Source organism: Sebastes umbrosus, chromosome 17, assembly GCF_015220745.1.
Source record: "Sebastes umbrosus isolate fSebUmb1 chromosome 17, fSebUmb1.pri, whole genome shotgun sequence".
Lineage (NCBI taxonomy): Eukaryota > Metazoa > Chordata > Actinopteri > Perciformes > Sebastidae > Sebastes > Sebastes umbrosus.
In genome coordinates, this window is record NC_051285.1 from 55,001 (window position 1) to 75,000 (window position 20,000).

Below are 20,000 nucleotides of genomic sequence, written 5' to 3' on the forward strand. Positions count from 1 at the left end.
TACATCTACTGTAACTAACTACATCTACTGTAACTAACTACATCTACTGTAACTAACTACATCTACTGTAACTAACTACATCTACTGTAACTAACTACATCTACTGTAACTAACTACATCTACTGTAACTAACTAACATCTACTGTAACTAACTACATCTACTGTAACTAACTACATCTACTGTAACTAACTACATCTACTGTAACTAACTACATCTACTGTAACTAACTACATCTACTGTAACTAACTATATCTACTGTAACTAACTAACATCTACTGTAACTAACTACATCTACTGTAACTAACTACATCTACTGTAACTAACTACATCTACTGTAACTAACTACATCTACTGTAACTAACTAACATCTACTGTAACTAACTAACATCTACTGTAACTAACTACATCTACTGTAACTAACTACATCTACTGTAACTAACTACATCTACTGTAACTAACTACATCTACTGTAACTAACTAACATCTACTGTAACTAACTAACATCTACTGTAACTAACTAACATCTACTGTAACTAACTAACATCTACTGTAACTAACTAACATCTACTGTAACTAACTACATCTACTGTAACTAACTACATCTACTGTAACTAACTACATCTACTGTAACTAACTAACATCTACTGTAACTAACTACATCTACTGTAACTAACTACATCTACTGTAACTAACTACATCTACTGTAACTAACTAACATCTACTGTAACTAACTACATCTACTGTAACTAACTACATCTACTGTAACTAACTAACATCTACTGTAACTAACTACATCTACTGTAACTAACTACATCTACTGTAACTAACTACATCTACTGTAACTAACTAACATCTACTGTAACTAACTAACATCTACTGTAACTAACTACATCTACTGTAACTAACTAACATCTACTGTAACTAACTACATCTACTGTAACTAACTACATCTACTGTAACTAACTAACATCTACTGTAACTAACTACATCTACTGTAACTAACTACATCTACTGTAACTAACTAACATCTACTGTAACTAACTACATCTACTGTAACTAACTAACATCTACTGTAACTAACTACATCTACTGTAACTAACTACATCTACTGTAACTAACTAACATCTACTGTAACTAACTACATCTACTGTAACTAACTAACATCTACTGTAACTAACTACATCTACTGTAACTAACTACATCTACTGTAACTAACTACATCTACTGTAACTAACTAACATCTACTGTAACTAACTACATCTACTGTAACTAACTAACATCTACTGTAACTAACTACATCTACTGTAACTAACTACATCTACTGTAACTAACTAACATCTACTGTAACTAACTACATCTACTGTAACTAACTAACATCTACTGTAACTAACTACATCTACTGTAACTAACTAACATCTATTGTAACTAACTAACATCTACTGTAACTAACTACATCTACTGTAACTAACTACATCTACTGTAACTAACTAACATCTACTGTAACTAACTAACATCTACTGTAACTAACTACATCTACTGTAACTAACTACATCTACTGTAACTAACTAACATCTACTGTAACTAACTAACATCTACTGTAACTAACTACATCTACTGTAACTAACTACATCTACTGTAACTAACTAACATCTACTGTAACTAACTACATCTACTGTAACTAACTACATCTACTGTAACTAACTACATCTACTGTAACTAACATCTACTGTAACTAACTACATCTACTGTAACTAACTACATCTACTGTAACTAACTAACATCTACTGTAACTAACTACATCTACTGTAACTAACTACATCTACTGTAACTAACTAACATCTACTGTAACTAACTACATCTACTGTAACTAACTACATCTACTGTAACTAACTACATCTACTGTAACTAACTAACATCTACTGTAACTAACTACATCTACTGTAACTAACTACATCTACTGTAACTAACTAACATCTACTGTAACTAACTACATCTACTGTAACTAACTACATCTACTGTAACTAACTACATCTACTGTAACTAACTACATCTACTGTAACTAACTACATCTACTGTAACTAACTAACATCTACTGTAACTAACTACATCTACTGTAACTAACTACATCTACTGTAACTAACTACATCTACTGTAACTAACTAACATCTACTGTAACTAACTACATCTACTGTAACTAACTAACATCTACTGTAACTAACTACATCTACTGTAACTAACTACATCTACTGTAACTAACTACATCTACTGTAACTAACTAACATCTACTGTAACTAACTACATCTACTGTAACTAACTACATCTACTGTAACTAACTACATCTACTGTAACTAACTAACATCTACTGTAACTAACTACATCTACTGTAACTAACTAACATCTACTGTAACTAACTACATCTACTGTAACTAACTACATCTACTGTAACTAACTAACATCTACTGTAACTAACTACATCTACTGTAACTAACTACATCTACTGTAACTAACTACATCTACTGTAACTAACTACATCTACTGTAACTAACTAACATCTACTGTAACTAACTACATCTACTGTAACTAACTAACATCTACTGTAACTAACTACATCTACTGTAACTAACTACATCTACTGTAACTAACTAACATCTACTGTAACTAACTACATCTACTGTAACTAACTAACATCTACTGTAACTAACTACATCTACTGTAACTAACTACATCTACTGTAACTAACTAACATCTACTGTAACTAACTACATCTACTGTAACTAACTACATCTACTGTAACTAACTACATCTACTGTAACTAACTACATCTACTGTAACTAACTACATCTACTGTAACTAACTACATCTACTGTAACTAACTAACATCTACTGTAACTAACTACATCTACTGTAACTAACTACATCTACTGTAACTAACTACATCTACTGTTAATAAATAACATCTACTGTAACTAACTACATCTACTGTAACTAACTAACATCTACTGTAACTAACTACATCTACTGTAACTAACTACATCTACTGTAACTAACTAACATCTACTGTAACTAACTAACATCTACTGTAACTAACTATATCTACTGTAACTAACTAACATCTACTGTAACTAACTACATCTACTGTAACTAACTACATCTACTGTAACTAACTACATCTACTGTAACTAACTAACATCTACTGTAACTAACTACATCTACTGTAACTAACTAACATCTACTGTAACTAACTACATCTACTGTAACTAACTACATCTACTGTAACTAACTAACATCTACTGTAACTAACTACATCTACTGTAACTAACTAACATCTACTGTAACTAACTACATCTACTGTAACTAACTAACATCTACTGTAACTAACTACATCTACTGTAACTAACTAACATCGACTGTAACTAACTACATCTACTGTAACTAACTACATCTACTGTAACTAACTAACATCTACTGTAACTAACTACATCTACTGTAACTAACTAACATCTACTGTAACTAACTACATCTACTGTAACTAACTAACATCTACTGTAACTAACTACATCTACTGTAACTAACTACATCTACTGTAACTAACTACATCTACTGTAACTAACTACATCTACTGTAACTAACTAACATCTACTGTAACTAACTACATCTACTGTAACTAACTACATCTACTGTAACTAACTACATCTACTGTAACTAACTACATCTACTGTAACTAACTAACATCTACTGTAACTAACTACATCTACTGTAACTAACTACATCTACTGTAACTAACTAACATCTACTGTAACTAACTAACATCTACTGTAACTAACTACATCTACTGTAACTAACTAACATCTACTGTAACTAACTACATCTACTGTAACTAACTACATCTACTGTAACTAACATCTACTGTAACTAACTAACATCTACTGTAACTAACTACATCTACTGTAACTAACTACATCTACTGTAACTAACTACATCTACCTGCCAGCCTACCTGACTGACACCCCCTCCTCCTCACCTGCTTCCCTCTGATTCCATCCAGCTCTACTAACCAGTCTGTCTTCGTTCTCCTGCCGGCTGTCCTGTAAGTTCAATTAACTCAATTAACCCTTGAACTCTATGGAGGACGGAAGCTGCCAAAATCAAAACTGAATAAATAAATAAGTAATTAAATGTCCTAAAAGTATATTTAAAATAATTGTAGGCATTCAATAACATTTCATTAATGCCTACATTTATTTATTTTTTTATTTTATTAAAAATAAAAGTATTTATTTATTTATTATAAATATGCCATTAAATGTACTCAAATTATAATGCATTTAAATGTAGGCATTCAATAACATTATATTAATGCCTACAATTATATTATTTTAGTACATTTAATGGCATATTTATTTACTGTATTTAATGCCTACATTTATTTTTTATATTATTTTAGAACATTGAATGGCTTATTTATTTATTTATTTATTTATTTGTTTATTTATTTATTTATTTATTTATTTATTTGTTTATTTATTCAGGTGTGATTTTGGCAGCTTCCGTCCTCCATAAACTTGATGCCTCAACTCTGCATTGTATTCCTCCTATCCCTTAACTTTCCCTCAAGAGAAACCCAGAGAGGACTCAGACAGGGGTGGAGCGTGGGGGGTGGAGGATGGAGGGTGCTGGGTGGCGTTGGGTTGAGGAGAGGAAGTGGGACTCCTTCAGTTTAACTTGAACAGAGTGAAGAACAACAGAGGAAGATGAAGGTCCGTTCTCTGCTGCTGTCGATCGTCTTCAGCTGCTGCTGCTCTGCTGGAGGTCAGAAAAACACTTCAACACTGTTTATTCACTGTTTATTACACAGATCATAATGCTTCATTAAGGGTTTATTAACACTGTTTATTCACTGTTCATTACACAGATCATAATGCTTCATTAAGGGTTTATTAACACTCTTTATTCACTGTTCATTACACAGATCATAATGCTTCATTAAGGGTTTATTAACACTCTTTATTCACTGTTCATTACACAGATCATAATGCTTCATTAAGGGTTTATTAACACTGTTTATTCACTGTTCATTACACAGATCATAATGCTTCATTAAGGGTTTATTAACACTCTTTATTCACTGTTCATTACACAGATCATAATGCTTCATTAAGGGTTTATTAACACTGTTTATTCACTGTTCATTACACAGATCATAATGCTTCATTAAGGGTTTATTAACACTCTTTATTCACTGTTTATTACACAGATCATAATGCTTCATTAAGGGTTTATTAACACTCTTTATTCACTGTTTATTACACAGATCATAATGCTTCATTAAGGGGTTATTAACACTGTTTATTCACTGTTCATTACACAGATCATAATGCTTCATTAAGGGTTTATTAACACTGTTTATTCACTGTTCATTACACAGATCATAATGCTTCATTAAGGGGTTAGTAACACTGTTTATTCACTGTTCATTACACAGATAATAATGCTTCATTAAGGGTTTATTAAAGATCTATTAATGCTTCATTAAGGGTTCATTACACAGATCATAATGCTTCATTAAGGGTTTATTACACAGATCATAATGCTTCATTAAGGGTTTATTAAAGATCTATTAATGCTTCATTAAGGGTTCATTACACAGATCATAATGCTTCATTAAGGGTTTATTACACAGATAATAATGCTTCATTAAGGGTTTATTACACAGATAATAATGCTTCATTAAGGGTTTATTAAAGATCTATTAATGCTAGATAGATGATAGATGATCAATAGACAACTTTATTGATCCCTGTGGGGAGACTCGATTGCCACCAAGTCAAACAACAACAAACAACAAACAGAGTTTTTACAATCCACCAATAAATCAATACCGTTATAAGAAGCCCTTTAAGACCTGATCAGCAGCTGAGAGGATCCATGGATCTAAACCTTATCTAGCTGAGACATCACTAGTCGCTCCCTGAGTGAGCTTCTGAGTCCGGTAAACACCATGAAATGGACCGCCTTCAAAATGCAGAAATGGTTTTGTCTGGACCTCAGAGGGTCAGCAGAGCTACAAACACTAACGTCTGTCACTGACTGACTGACTGACTGACTGACTGACTGACTGACTGACTGAGTGACTGACTGAGTGACTGACTGAGTGTCTGACTGACTGACTGACTGACTGACTGACTGACTGACTGAGTGACCGACCGACTGACTGACTGACTGACTGACTGACTGAGTGTCTGACTGACTGACTGACTGACTGACTGAGTGTCTGACTGTCTGACCGACCGACCGACCGACCGACCGAGTGATGAAGTTACAGGATTGGTCAGCCGACTGTTGGAGTCTCCTCATTGGTCGATGCTCTTTCAGAATGAAAAGGTGGAGAACAGTTCTGTGTTCAGGTTTTCTGGGGAGCGTGTCAGAGGTTCAGTGTCTCATTACATCGTGTTGTTGTTGTGTATGCGCTATTGTTTATGTGCATTTAAGTTAAGTTACGTTATGTTGTGCTTCGTATTGTGTTACCGTACATTCACACCGAGCGCCAAGCAAACTTTCAACCACGGAAGAATTAACCTCTGTAGCTGCTTTGTACATGTTGGTGAAGTTCCAGATATGTCAGAAAACCAAACGCCGTCGTGTCTGGGTTCATAACGTCACCCGGCGGCGAGCTGTATTACATACTGTATCTGTATCTAGCAGCCCCACGTCTCTACGTCGGTATGAACCCAAAGTAAACAGACTGCTGTGATTTAATATCAATAAACAGATCAAAATGATGCCGAAGTAACGACATTATGATGTTGATTTGTAAAAAGACCGAATTCATGTTTTGTGAGATCTGTTACCATGACGACAAGCAAACAACTTTTAAAATGCTTGTTGTCTGAATGGAGTCTGGATAGATCAGGCTATGCTAACATGTTAGCTGCTCCATCAACTCTCAACATGACGTCATCTAGACATAAATAGTCCAGGTCCCTGTCTCGGTTAGACCCTCTAGAGCCCGACTCTGTCTGTAGTCAGCCTCGGTTAGACCCTCTAGAGCCCGACTCTGTCTGTAGTCAGCCTCGGTTAGACCCATTAGAGCCTGACTCTGTCTGTAGTCAGCCTCGGTTAGACCCTCTAGAGCCCGACTCTGTCTGTAGTCAGCCTCGGTTAGACCCTCTAGAGCCCGACTCTGTCTGTAGTCAGCCTCGGTTAGACCCACTAGAGCCCGACTCTGTCTGTAGTCAGCCTCGGTTAGACCCATTAGAGCCCGACTCTGTCTGTAGTCAGCCTCGGTTAGACCCTCTAGAGCCCGACTCTGTCTGTAGTCAGCCTCGGTTAGACCCATTAGAGCCCGACTCTGTCTGTAGTCAGCCTCGGTTAGACCCTCTAGAGCCCGACTCTGTCTGTAGTCAGCCTCGGTTAGACCCTCTAGAGCCCGACTCTGTCTGTAGTCAGCCTCGGTTAGACCCTCTAGAGCCCGACTCTGTCTGTAGTCAGCCTCGGTTAGACCCTCTAGAGCCCGACTCTGTCTGTAGTCAGCCTCGGTTAGACCCTCTAGAGCCCGACTCTGTCTGTAGTCAGCCTCGGTTAGACCCTCTAGAGCCCGACTCTGTCTGTAGTCAGCCTCGGTTAGACCCTCTAGAGCCCGACTCTGTCTGTAGTCAGCCTCGGTTAGACCCTCTAGAGCCTGACTCTGTCTGTAGTCAGCCTCGGTTAGACCCATTAGAGCCCGACTCTGTCTGTAGTCAGCCTCGGTTAGACCCTCTAGAGCCTGACTCTGTCTGTAGTCAGCCTCGGTTAGACCCACTAGAGCCTGACTCTGTCTGTAGTCAGCCTCGGTTAGACCCTCTAGAGCCCGACTCTGTCTGTAGTCAGCCTCGGTTAGACCCTCTAGAGCCCGACTCTGTCTGTAGTCAGCCTCGGTTAGACCCTCTAGAGCCTGACTCTGTCTGTAGTCAGCCTCGGTTAGACCCATTAGAGCCCGACTCTGTCTGTAGTCAGCCTCGGTCAGACCCACTAAAACCTGACTCTGTCTGTAGTCAGCCTCGGTTAGACCCATTAGAGCCTGACTCTGTCTGTAGTCAGCCTCGGTTAGACCCTCTAGAGCCCGACTCTGTCTGTAGTCAGCCTCGGTTAGACCCATTAGAGCCTGACTCTGTCTGTAGTCAGCCTCGGTCAGACCCACTAAAACCTGACTCTGTCTGTAGTCAGCCTCGGTTAGACCCATTAGAGCCTGACTCTGTCTGTAGTCAGCCTCGGTTAGACCCATTAGAGCCTGACTCTGTCTGTAGTCAGTCTCGGTTAGACCCTCTAGAGCCTGACTCTGTCTGTAGTCAGCCTCGGTTAGACCCACTAGAGCCCGACTCTGTCTGTAGTCAGCCTCGGTTAGACCCATTAGAGCCCGACTCTGTCTGTAGTCAGCCTCGGTTAGACCCATTAGAGCCTGACTCTGTCTGTAGTCAGCCTCGGTTAGACCCATTAGAGCCTGACTCTGTCTGTAGTCAGCCTCGGTTAGACCCACTAGAGCCAGACTGTCTGTAGTCAGCCTCGGTTAGACCCTGTAGAGCCTGACTCTGTCTGTAGTCAGCCTCGGTTAGACCCTCTAGAGCCCGACTCTGTCTGTAGTCAGCCTCGGTTAGACCCTCTAGAGCCTGACTCTGTCTGTAGTCAGCCTCGGTTAGACCCTCTAGAGCCCGACTCTGTCTGTAGTCAGCCTCGGTTAGACCCTCTAGAGCCTGACTCTGTCTGTAGTCAGCCTCGGTTAGACCCATTAGAGCCTGACTGTCTGTAGTCAGCCTCGGTTAGACCCTGTAGAGCCTGACTCTGTCTGTAGTCAGCCTCGGTTAGACCCATTAGAGCCTGACTGTCTGTAGTCAGCCTCGGTTAGGCCCTGTAGAGCCTGACTCTGTCTGTAGTCAGCCTCGGTTAGACCCATTAGAGCCTGACTGTCTGTAGTCAGCCTCGGTTAGACCCATTAGAGCCTGACTCTGTCTGTAGTCAGCCTCGGTTAGACCCATTAGAGCCCGACTCTGTCTGTAGTCAGCCTCGGTCAGACCCACTAAAACCTGACTCTGTCTGTAGTCAGCCTCGGTTAGACCCACTAGAGCCTGACTCTGTCTGTAGTCAGCCTCGGTTAGACCCATTAGAGCCTGACTCTGTCTGTAGTCAGCCTCGGTTAGACCCTCTAGAGCCTGACTCTGTCTGTAGTCAGCCTCGGTTAGACCTATTAGAGCCTGACTGTCTGTAGTCAGCCTCGGTTAGACCCATTAGAGCCTGACTCTGTCTGTAGTCAGCCTCGGTTAGACCCTCTAGAGCCTGACTCTGTCTGTAGTCAGCCTCGGTTAGACCCATTAGAGCCTGACTCTGTCTGTAGTCAGCCTCGGTTAGACCCTGTAGAGCCTGACTCTGTCTGTAGTCAGCCTCGGTTAGACCCATTAGAGCCTGACTGTCTGTAGTCAGCCTCGGTTAGACCCATTAGAGCCTGACTCTGTCTGTAGTCAGCCTCGGTTAGACCCATTAGAGCCTGACTGTCTGTAGTCAGCCTCGGTTAGACCCATTAGAGCCTGACTCTGTCTGTAGTCAGCCTCGGTTAGACCCTGTAGAGCCCGACTCTGTCTGTAGTCAGCCTCGGTTAGACCCTGTAGAGCCTGACTCTGTCTGTAGTCAGCCTCGGTTAGACCCTGTAGAGCCTGACTTTGTCTGTAGTCAGCCTCGGTTAGACCCTGTAGAGCCTGACTCTGTCTGTAGTCAGCCTCGGTTAGACCCATTAGAGCCTGACTGTCTGTAGTCAGCCTCGGTTAGACCCATTAGAGCCTGACTGTCTGTAGTCAGCCTCGGTTAGACCCATTAGAGCCTGACTGTCTGTAGTCAGCCTCGGTTAGACCCATTAGAGCCTGACTCTGTCTGTAGTCAGCCTCGGTTAGACCCATTAGAGCCTGACTGTCTGTAGTCAGCCTCGGTTAGACCCATTAGAGCCTGACTGTCTGTAGTCAGCCTCGGTTAGACCCTCTAGAGCCTGACTCTGTCTGTAGTCAGCCTCGGTTAGACCCATTAGAGCCTGACTGTCTGTAGTCAGCCTCGGTTAGACCCAGTAGAGCCTGACTCTGTCTGTAGTCAGCCTCGGTTAGACCCATTAGAGCCTGACTGTCTGTAGTCAGCCTCGGTTAGACCCATTAGAGCCTGACTCTGTCTGTAGTCAGCCTCGGTTAGACCCATTAGAGCCTGACTCTGTCTGTAGTCAGCCTCGGTTAGACCCATTAGAGCCTGACTGTCTGTAGTCAGCCTCGGTTAGACCCATTAGAGCCTGACTCTGTCTGTAGTCAGCCTCGGTTAGACCCATTAGAGCCTGACTGTCTGTAGTCAGCCTCGGTTAGACCCATTAGAGCCTGACTCTGTCTGTAGTCAGCCTCGGTTAGACCCTGTAGAGCCTGACTCTGTCTGTAGTCAGCCTCGGTTAGACCCATTAGAGCCTGACTGTCTGTAGTCAGCCTCGGTTAGACCCATTAGAGCCTGACTGTCTGTAGTCAGCCTCGGTTACACCCATTAGAGCCTGACTGTCTGTAGTCAGCCTCGGTTAGACCCATTAGAGCCTGACTCTGTCTGTAGTCAGCCTCGGTTAGACCCATTAGAGCCTGACTGTCTGTAGTCAGCCTCGGTTAGACCCATTAGAGCCTGACTCTGTCTGTAGTCAGCCTCGGTTAGACCCATTAGAGCCTGACTGTCTGTAGTCAGCCTCGGTTAGACCCATTAGAGCCTGACTCTGTCTGTAGTCAGCCTCGGTTAGACCCATTAGAGCCTGACTGTCTGTAGTCAGCCTCGGTTAGACCCATTAGAGCCTGACTCTGTCTGTAGTCAGCCTCGGTTAGACCCATTAGAGCCTGACTCTGTCTGTAGTCAGCCTCGGTTAGACCCTGTAGAGCCTGACTCTGTCTGTAGTCAGCCTCGGTTAGACCCATTAGAGCCTGACTCTGTCTGTAGTCAGCCTCGGTTAGACCCATTAGAGCCTGACTGTCTGTAGTCAGCCTCGGTTAGACCCTGTAGAGCCTGACTCTGTCTGTAGTCAGCCTCGGTTAGACCCATTAGAGCCTGACTCTGTCTGTAGTCAGCCTCGGTTAGACCCATTAGAGCCTGACTCTGTCTGTAGTCAGCCTCGGTTAGACCCTGTAGAGCCTGACTGTCTGTAGTCAGCCTCGGTTAGACCCATTAGAGCCTGACTCTGTCTGTAGTCAGCCTCGGTCAGACATACTGAGGTCTAGATTAAAGATGGTTCTGTTGTTCAGTTTATAATCCATCAACCATCAGTCCTATTTGAATAGTGAGGTTGAATAATAATAATCCTATCAGAGCTGGCAGTTGTTTCAAGGCGGCTATAAATACTGTGAAGCATAAAGAGTATCTTCTCATCTCCTCCAGCTCTTCCTCTACGCAAATTATACGTATACTATACTGATGTGACCCAGAATAACCCTTTAACACAGTTCACTGAGTGATGTCAGGCTGCAGGGCTGAGACCATTAAAGGTTCTGTTAGTAACTTGTTCAGGTATAAATCCTTGCTGGTCGGTGTCTCATGGTCTCGCGTGTGTCTCACGGTCTCTCGTGTGTCTCATGGTCTCTCGTGTGTCTCATGGTCTCTCGTGTGTCTCATGGTCTCTCGTGTGTCTCATGGTCTCTCGTATGTCTCATGGTCTCTCGTGTGTCTCATGGTCTCTCGTGTGTCTCATGGTCTCTCGTGTGTCTCATGGTCTCTCGTGTGTCTCCGCTGTTCAGACTCAGACTCCAACACAAACTCCAGTGAAGCACCAAAACCTCTTGGTTGTACTACTACTAGACTTACTACTAGTACTACTACTACGAGGCATGTTACTGCAATAGTACTACTACTAGACCTACTACTACTCAGATGGTAGTGGAGTGGATGTAAACGTAGATGTTGCCGTGGTAACCAGCCCCCCCCCTACAGAGTGTTAATAAAGAAGAAGTGAGAGGAGGAAGTGGGACCAGAGACCCTCCAACACACATACATGTGTTTCCTGACTCCGAGGTTTCATCACCACACAGGTTTATTTAGACTATTTGTTTTGTAAAGAGTTTCTAAAAAAGTACTCTATAAATAAAATCAAATATATTATTAATAATAACAATAATAATAATAGTAATAACAATAATAATAATAATAGTAATAATAATAATAATAATAATAATAATAATAGTAATAATAATAGTAAAAATAATAGTAAAAATAAGAATAATAATAATAGTAAAATAATAATAATAATAATAACAATAACAATAATAATAGTAAAATAATAATAATAATAATAATAATAATAATAATAACAATAATAATAGTAAAATAATAATAGTAATAATAATAATAATAATAATAATAATAGTAAAATAATAATAATAGTAATAATAATAATAATAATAATAATGTGGAGTTTGAGTGTTTCCTGACTCCTCTGGTGAACGTAGACTTTATTTCAGTAAATATTAAATGTGAGTTTATTAACGGTGACCTCCTTTAACACCAGCAGGTCCCTTTAGTAGCTGATCCAGAGCTTTCAATCACATCTCTTCATCTCTACATTAAATATGAAATCATAAATGCTCAGACGTTGTGACGTGTTGTTTACATATCTGAAGTGTTTATTAGAGAGCGGCTCGTCAGCGAGGAGGGAAATCAGGAACATGTGGTCACAAGACCTTCAACCACCAGGACGGCCTTAAACAGCGGTTTACATATTTACTATTCACTAGTTGAGCCCTGAACGCAGCAGCGATCAGCTCACCGTGTTGCGTTCAGGGACACTGAGGAGACATGACGTCACTATGTGTGATTATAACAGTAAACTGAGTATAAATAAAAGCCTGTAGAGCGTCGAGACGAGGCAGCAGGAACCGCCACCAACTGTTGAGCTGTGAGTCACAAACTGAAGTTACACAACGTCTTCATCTCCATGTGGTTAAAGACTCACGCCTTCCCAGCATGCTTCAGGAAGGAGCTCACAGGTTTCACTTCCACTCGTGATGTCAGAGCTTCAGCCTCGACTTTCAAAACAAGTGAGTGACCATTTCACCTGCACCGGCTTCATGTCACCTGGACCGGCTTCACGTCACCTGGACCGGCTTCACGTCACCTGGACCGGCTTCACGTCACCTGGACTGGCTTCACGTCACCTGGACCACGTCACCTGGACCACGTCACGTGGACCACGCTACCTGGACCATTTCACCTGGACCACGTCACCTGGACCACGTCATCTGGACCACGCTACCTGGACCACGTCACCTGGACCACGCTACCTGGACCACGTCACCTGGACCACGTCACGTGGACCACGCTACCTGGACCATTTCACCTGGACCACTTCACCTGGACCACGTCAGCTGGAACACGTCACCTGGACCACGTCAGCTGGACCACGTCACCTGGACCGGCTTCACGTCACATCGGCCTCACGTCACCTGGACCATTGCACCTGGACCACGTCACCTGGACCATTTCACCTGGACCGGCTTCACGTTAGTTTCACGGGGTTTGATCTGTGTTCTGGTGGTGTTTACTTATTGAGGTGTGCCGTGCCTATCCGTGCCAGGACAAATGTCTAAGCGTCACTAACATAATTAAAGCTGTAGCAGCGGACCGAGCTGCTGAGACGAGCCTAACATCATAAAAACATGGCTGTAGTGTCCGTCGGCCATTGGCTGAGACGCCTGTCGGCCATTGGCTGAGACGCCTGTCGGCCATTGGCTGAGACGCCTGTCGGCCATTGGCTGAGACGCCTGTCGGCCATTGGCTGAGACGCCTGTCGGCCATTGGCTGAGACGCCTGTCGGCCATTGGCTGAGACGCCTGTCAGCCATTGGCTGAGACGCCTGTCAATCAAAGCAAACGCACCTCTAAACTTCCTCTGGAACTCAACTATTTAAGGACCTTTATTCTGAAAACCACAGGAAGCTGAATGCTGTACGTGTCGTGTAAAAACTGAAGTTTTGACTTCAGTCGTCTTCACTGCAGGTGATCACCATGACAACCCGCCCGCTGCCATGACAATGGGCGCCGCCCAGTCACCCGACCAATCAGAAGTCGGCCCCGCCCCCGGGCTGTTGGAACTGGTCCGGGATCAGCAGCCGGAGGAGCTCTGGAGGAAGGAGGTCCTGGATCTGCTGACACAGCTGGTCCTGGTCCAGAAGGAGGTCGCCAAGGGTCAGGGCCAGGTGGTCCAACTGCTCGGCACGCTGGGAACTCAGGTGGGTTTACTTTAGTCTAGTTTAAATAAGCTTTAGTTTAGTTTAGTGTAACTTTAGGTAGGATTTAGTTCAGTTTATCTCAGGTTAGTTTGGTTTAGACTAAAGTGGTCCAGCTGCTCGGCGTGCTGGGAGCTCAGGTCAAACATCAAGCGGGATAATTTTAGCGGCGTCCCATTTCAGACTCGGTCTGGACTTGAAATGTACCATAACCGGTCCACCGTTCCACGGTTCCACCGGTCCGCCGGTCCACCGTTCCGACCCGATCTGAGCTAAAGAAACGTCTGAACGGGTCCACAGGCTGACACCAGATCACATGCTCGTTATAGCATCATCTCCAGGTCATATGACCTCTGGTCCAGTTTAACCAGTCTGACCCAGTTTAACCAGTTTAACCAGTGTGACCCAGTTTAACCAGTGGGACCAGTGGGACCCAGTCTAACCAGTGTGACCCAGTCTAACCAGTCTGACCCAGTTTAACCAGTGTGACCCAGTTTAACCAGTGTGACCCAGTCTAACCAGTGTGACCCAGTTTAACCACTGTGACCAGTGTGACCCAGTCTAACCAGTGTGACCCAGTCTAACCAGTCTGACCCAGTTTAACCAGTGTGACCCAGTTTAACCAGTATGACCAGTGTGACCAGTGTGACCCAGTCTAACCAGTGTGACCCAGTCTAACCAGTGTGACCCAGTTTAACCAGTGTGACCCAGTTTAACCACTGTGACCAGTGTGACCCAGTCTAACCATGGTGACCCAGTCTAACCAGTGTGACCCAGTCTAACCAGTGTGACCAGTGTGACCAGTGTGACCAGTGTGACCCAGTCTAACCAGTCTGACCCAGTTTAACCAGTGTGACCCAGTCTAACCAGTGTGACCAGTGTGACCCAGTTTAACCAGTGTGACCCAGTCTAACCAGTGTGACCAGTGTGACCCAGTTTAACCAGTGTGAACCAGTTTAACCAGTGTGACCAGTGTGACCCAGTTTAACCAGTGTGACCCAGTTTAACCAGTGTGAACCAGTTTAACCAGTGTGACCCAGTTTAACCAGTGTGACCAGTGTGACCCAGTTTAACCAGTGTGACCCAGTTTAACCAGTGTGACCCAGTTTAACCAGTGTGAACCAGTTTAACCAGTGTGACCAGTGTGACCCAGTTTAACCAGTGTGACCAGTGTGACCAGCGTTGTGACGTTGTGTCCTCAGGGTTCCCAGCAGATCCAGGACCTGCAGAACGTGGCTCGGCACCAGAGTCTGCTGGTAGAGAACCATCAGGCGTTACTGCTGCAGACGTCCCGCATCGCCACCCATCTGCAGGAAGTCATCAAGAAACCTGTCGCTGAGTGAGCCAATGAGATGCTCCGATTCTCCACAGGCAGCCAATGAGATGCTCCGATCCTCCACAGGCAGCCAATGAGATGCTCCGATTGCACTGACAGTGGAATATGTTCTAAACCGGCCAATCAGGTCGATCTGTTCTTAATCAGCTGGCCAATCATTTACATTAGTTTCTAACCAGTTGACCACTAACCTGTTAATCAATGAGAATCATCTCCAGTGTGCTGATCATCAAACTAATTGATTAGATAAAAACTGTTTCATGAAATCAACGATAGAAGTTTTGTCTTTACGATCATGTTGATTTATTGTATTTCCTCTCATCTCATTTTAATAAAGTCATGTTGAATCATCCAGATGTTTGTGATGTGTTCCAGATGTTTGTGTGTCTGTGTTCTATAGAAGTTATTTTAAAGAGAAACGTTCTCTCTCCCAACTCATCAAATACCGCTGCTTGATCACAGCCGTCGGCATCACACACACCGGGGACGGGTTACCCCTCTGGAGTTACTGTAGGACAGACCGGGGACGGAGTACCCCTCTGGAGTTACTGTAGGACAGACCGGGGACGGAGTACCCCTCTGGAGTTACTGTAGGACAGACCGGGGACGGGTTACCCCTCTGGAGTTACTGTAGGACAGACCGGGGACGGGTTACCCCTCTGGAGTTACTGTAGGACAGACCGGGGACGGGTTACCCCTCTGGAGTTACTGTAGGACAGACCGGGGACGGAGTACCCCTCTGGAGTTACTGTAGGACAGACCGGGGACGGAGTACCCCTCTGGAGTTACTGTAGGACAGACCGTAGAGTTACTGTAGGACAGACCGGGGACGGAGTACCCCTCTGGAGTTACTGTAGGACAGACCGGGGACGGAGTACCCCTCTGGAGTTACTGTAGGACAGACCGTAGAGTTACTGTAGGACGGACCGGGGACGGAGTACCCCTCTAGCGTTACTGTAGGACAGACCGGGGACGGAGTACCCCTCTGGAGTTACTGTAGGACAGACCGGGGACGGAGTACCCCTCTAGTGTTACTGTAGGACAGACCGGGGACGGAGTACCCCTCTGGAGTTACTGTAGGACAGACCGGGGACGGAGTACCCCTCTAGTGTTACTGTAGGACAGACCGGGGACGGAGTACCCCTCTGGAGTTACTGTAGGACAGACCGGGGACGGAGTACCCCTCTGGTGTTACTGTAGGACAGACCGGGGACGGAGTACCCCTCTGGAGTTACTGTAGGACAGACCGGGGACGGAGTACCCCTCTAGTGTTACTGTAGGACAGACCGTAGAGTTACTGTAGGACGGACCGGGGACGGAGTACCCCTCTGGAGTTACTGTAGGACAGACCGGGGACGGAGTACCCCTCTGGAGTTACTGTAGGACAGACCGTAGAGTTACTGTAGGACGGACCGGGGACGGAGTACCCCTCTAGCGTTACTGTAGGACAGACCGGGGACGGAGTACCCCTCTGGAGTTACTGTAGGACAGACCGGGGACGGAGTACCCCTCTGGAGTTACTGTAGGACAGACCGGGGACGGAGTACCCCTCTAGTGTTACTGTAGGACAGACCGGGGACGGAGTACCCCTCTGGAGTTACTGTAGGACAGACCGGGGACGGAGTACCCCTCTAGTGTTACTGTAGGACAGACCGGGGACGGAGTACCCCTCTGGTGTTACTGTAGGACAGACCGGGGACGGAGTACCCCTCTGGAGTTACTGTAGGACAGACCGGGGACGGAGTACCCCTCTGGAGTTACTGTAGGACAGACCGGGGACGGAGTACCCCTCTGGAGTTACTGTAGGACAGACCGGGGACGGAGTACCCCTCTAGTGTTACTGTAGGACAGACCGTAGAGTTACTGTAGGACGGACCGGGGACAGCGTGTCAATATACACTCGTTACATAGTGTCCTTTCAAAATAAACTTCTGTTTTCACAGGAAGTTAGGTTTAGGAACGGTCGTGGTTGACGTTAACTTCACTGACTAGTGACCCAACAACTCACGGGAATAATGATACTAACGACTCATGGGACTAACGAATCACATGATTCACGGGACTAATGATACTACCGTCATGGGACTAATGATACTAACGACTCACGTGATTCACGGGACTAATGATACTAACGACTCACGTGATTCACGGGACTAATGATACTACCGTCATGGGACTAATGATACTAACGACTCACGTGATTCACGGGACTAATGATACTACCGTCATGGGACTAATGATACTAACGACTCACGTGATTCACGGGACTAATGATACTACCGTCATGGGACTAATGATACTAACGACATATTGAGTAATTGAACTGATTCACTGTTGGTTTGTTTCAGATCCTTCAGATCCTCCTGATCCTCCTGATCCTCCGTTGATCCGTCTGAACTCCGACTTCCTGCCGAACCGAACCGAGGTGGTTCTGGAGGCCGGCTCCGGCTTCAACCTCAGCTGTCATGGTGACCTTTCGGTCCGCTGGTCCACCACGGCGTTCAATCTGTTGTACAAGGGCCAACAGCTGGACCCGTTGGTGGTAAAGAAGTCAGACCCCAGACACACCGGGACGTACCGCTGTGGGTACACCAACCGGAGCCTGGAACACCTGGACACCTGGATACACCTGTATGTTACAGGTAAGACTAGCTGAGGCTACCCGCCCTGCCAGAGTAGCAGAGATCTGGATCCGAACGTCCCCCTCTGGGCCTGCAGACTGTCATAGACTTGTTCAGGACTCACCTGCTGCTGACAATAGTTACTCATCACCTCCATTTCCCATAATGCCCCTCTCTCAGATCCAGCTGTCCCCTCCAGCGTGTTCGTCACGTCGTATCGCAGATCCTATGATCTCAAGGAGGGCCAGGACTTCCTGTTCAAGTGTCTGCTCACCGACCCGTCCGTCACTAACCTCACCCTCCAATCAGAGGACAGCACCGGGAGCCTGCCCCAGGGGATGACCGTGACCTTTGACCCCCGGAGAGGAGCCCTGATCCGAGACCTGCAGCCGTCCTTTAACGGACGCTACGTTTGTTCAGGCTGGAAGGACGGAAGACAGTTCAGGTCCAAAGCTGTCTCCCTGCTGGTGGACCGCAGTAAGACCTGTCTGTCTCTCTGTCTGTCTGTCTGTCCACCTGTCTGTCTCTCTACCTGTCTCCCCGGTGACCTGTCTGTCTGTCTACCTGTCTGTCTCTCTACCTGTCTCCCCGGTGACCTGTCTGTCTGTCCACCTGTCTGTCTCTCTACCTGTCTCCCCGGTGACCTGTCTGTCTGTCTACCTGTCTGTCTCTCTACCTGTCTCCCCGGTGACCTGTCTGTCTGTCTACCTGTCTCTCTACCTGTCTCCCCGGCGACCTGTCTGTCTGTCTACTTGTCTGTCTGTCTACCTGTCTGCCTCTCTACCTGTCTCCCCGGTGACCTGTCTGTCTCTCTACCTGTCTGTCTCTCTACCTGTCTGTCTGCAGGGCCCAGTGGTCCTCCCCGTCTGGCTGTCAGTGAGGACGAGGTGGTCCGTCTGGAAGGAGAGACCTTTGAGGTCACCTGTCTGACCAGTAACCCCTCCCATTTGTACATGGTCACCTGGACACACCCACACCTAAAGGTCAGAGGTCACCTGCATGTGCTTCCTCGTGACTCACTTCCTGTTTAGAGACTCACTGTTTGTCTGTTTGGTTCCAGACTCTGAACGTCACAAACCACTATCAATACAGTAGCTCCCGTCTGCACATAGACAGCACTCTGACCGTCTCTAATGTCAGCCGGACTCACGGCGGGACCTACACCTGTACCGCCATCAACGAGGACGGAGGAGTCGCCACGGCAACCACACACCTCACCGTTCTGGGTAAGAGCAGCTGCTGGAAACAAGAGATGGGAACTGTGGGCAGACTGACTGTAGACTAATATCTACTGTCTCTCCTCTTCCTCTTCCTCCTCTTCCTCGTCTTCCTCACCAGACGGGCCCTACCTGAGGATCTACCTGCAGCTAGCTAACGCTAACACCAAGCCCATCGAGGTCTTTGAGGACCCGGCTGCTAATGTTAGCAGCGTGGGGATGGAGGTGCAAGGAGAGCTAGAAGCTAACCTTAGCAGCGGTTCCCTAAAGGTGTACGGGGAACTGATCGTTAACGTTAGCACCGTCAGAAAGGACGGGGACGGGGACGGCGGCGCTGACGTCAGCGGCAGCAGCACCGTGGAGGTGTACGAAGGTCGAGATGTGAGGCTGACGTTTGTGATGGAGGCTTATCCTCCAATCAGGAACCAGCACTGGACGACAACAGCACAGGTCCACAACGACAACAACGTTATGGTGTACCAGGAGAGCTACGCTGCTAACGGCTACAGGTTAGCATGCTAACAACTACAGGCTAGCACTATCAGATCTCTACTGCCGGTCAGACAGAGACCTGCTACACCAA

General features: G+C 45.3%; 1 protein-coding gene across 2 annotated transcripts in view; it reads left to right on the forward strand.

Moving 5' to 3' along the window:
• Positions 1-4,685: 4,685 nt before the first annotated feature.
• Positions 4,686-20,000, forward strand: part of LOC119475898 (macrophage colony-stimulating factor 1 receptor 2-like) — a 26,051-nt gene continuing 10,736 nt past the window's right edge. For both annotated transcript variants that reach the window (XM_037748989.1, XM_037748990.1), the window contains exons 1-6: positions 4,686-4,810; positions 17,937-18,221; positions 18,381-18,677; positions 19,047-19,183; positions 19,261-19,426; positions 19,539-19,926. In XM_037748989.1, coding sequence (XP_037604917.1) covers positions 4,753-4,810; positions 17,937-18,221; positions 18,381-18,677; positions 19,047-19,183; positions 19,261-19,426; positions 19,539-19,926 — 1,331 coding nt within the window. In that variant the 5' untranslated portion in view covers positions 4,686-4,752. The remainder of the gene's footprint in view (positions 4,811-17,936; positions 18,222-18,380; positions 18,678-19,046; positions 19,184-19,260; positions 19,427-19,538; positions 19,927-20,000) is intronic.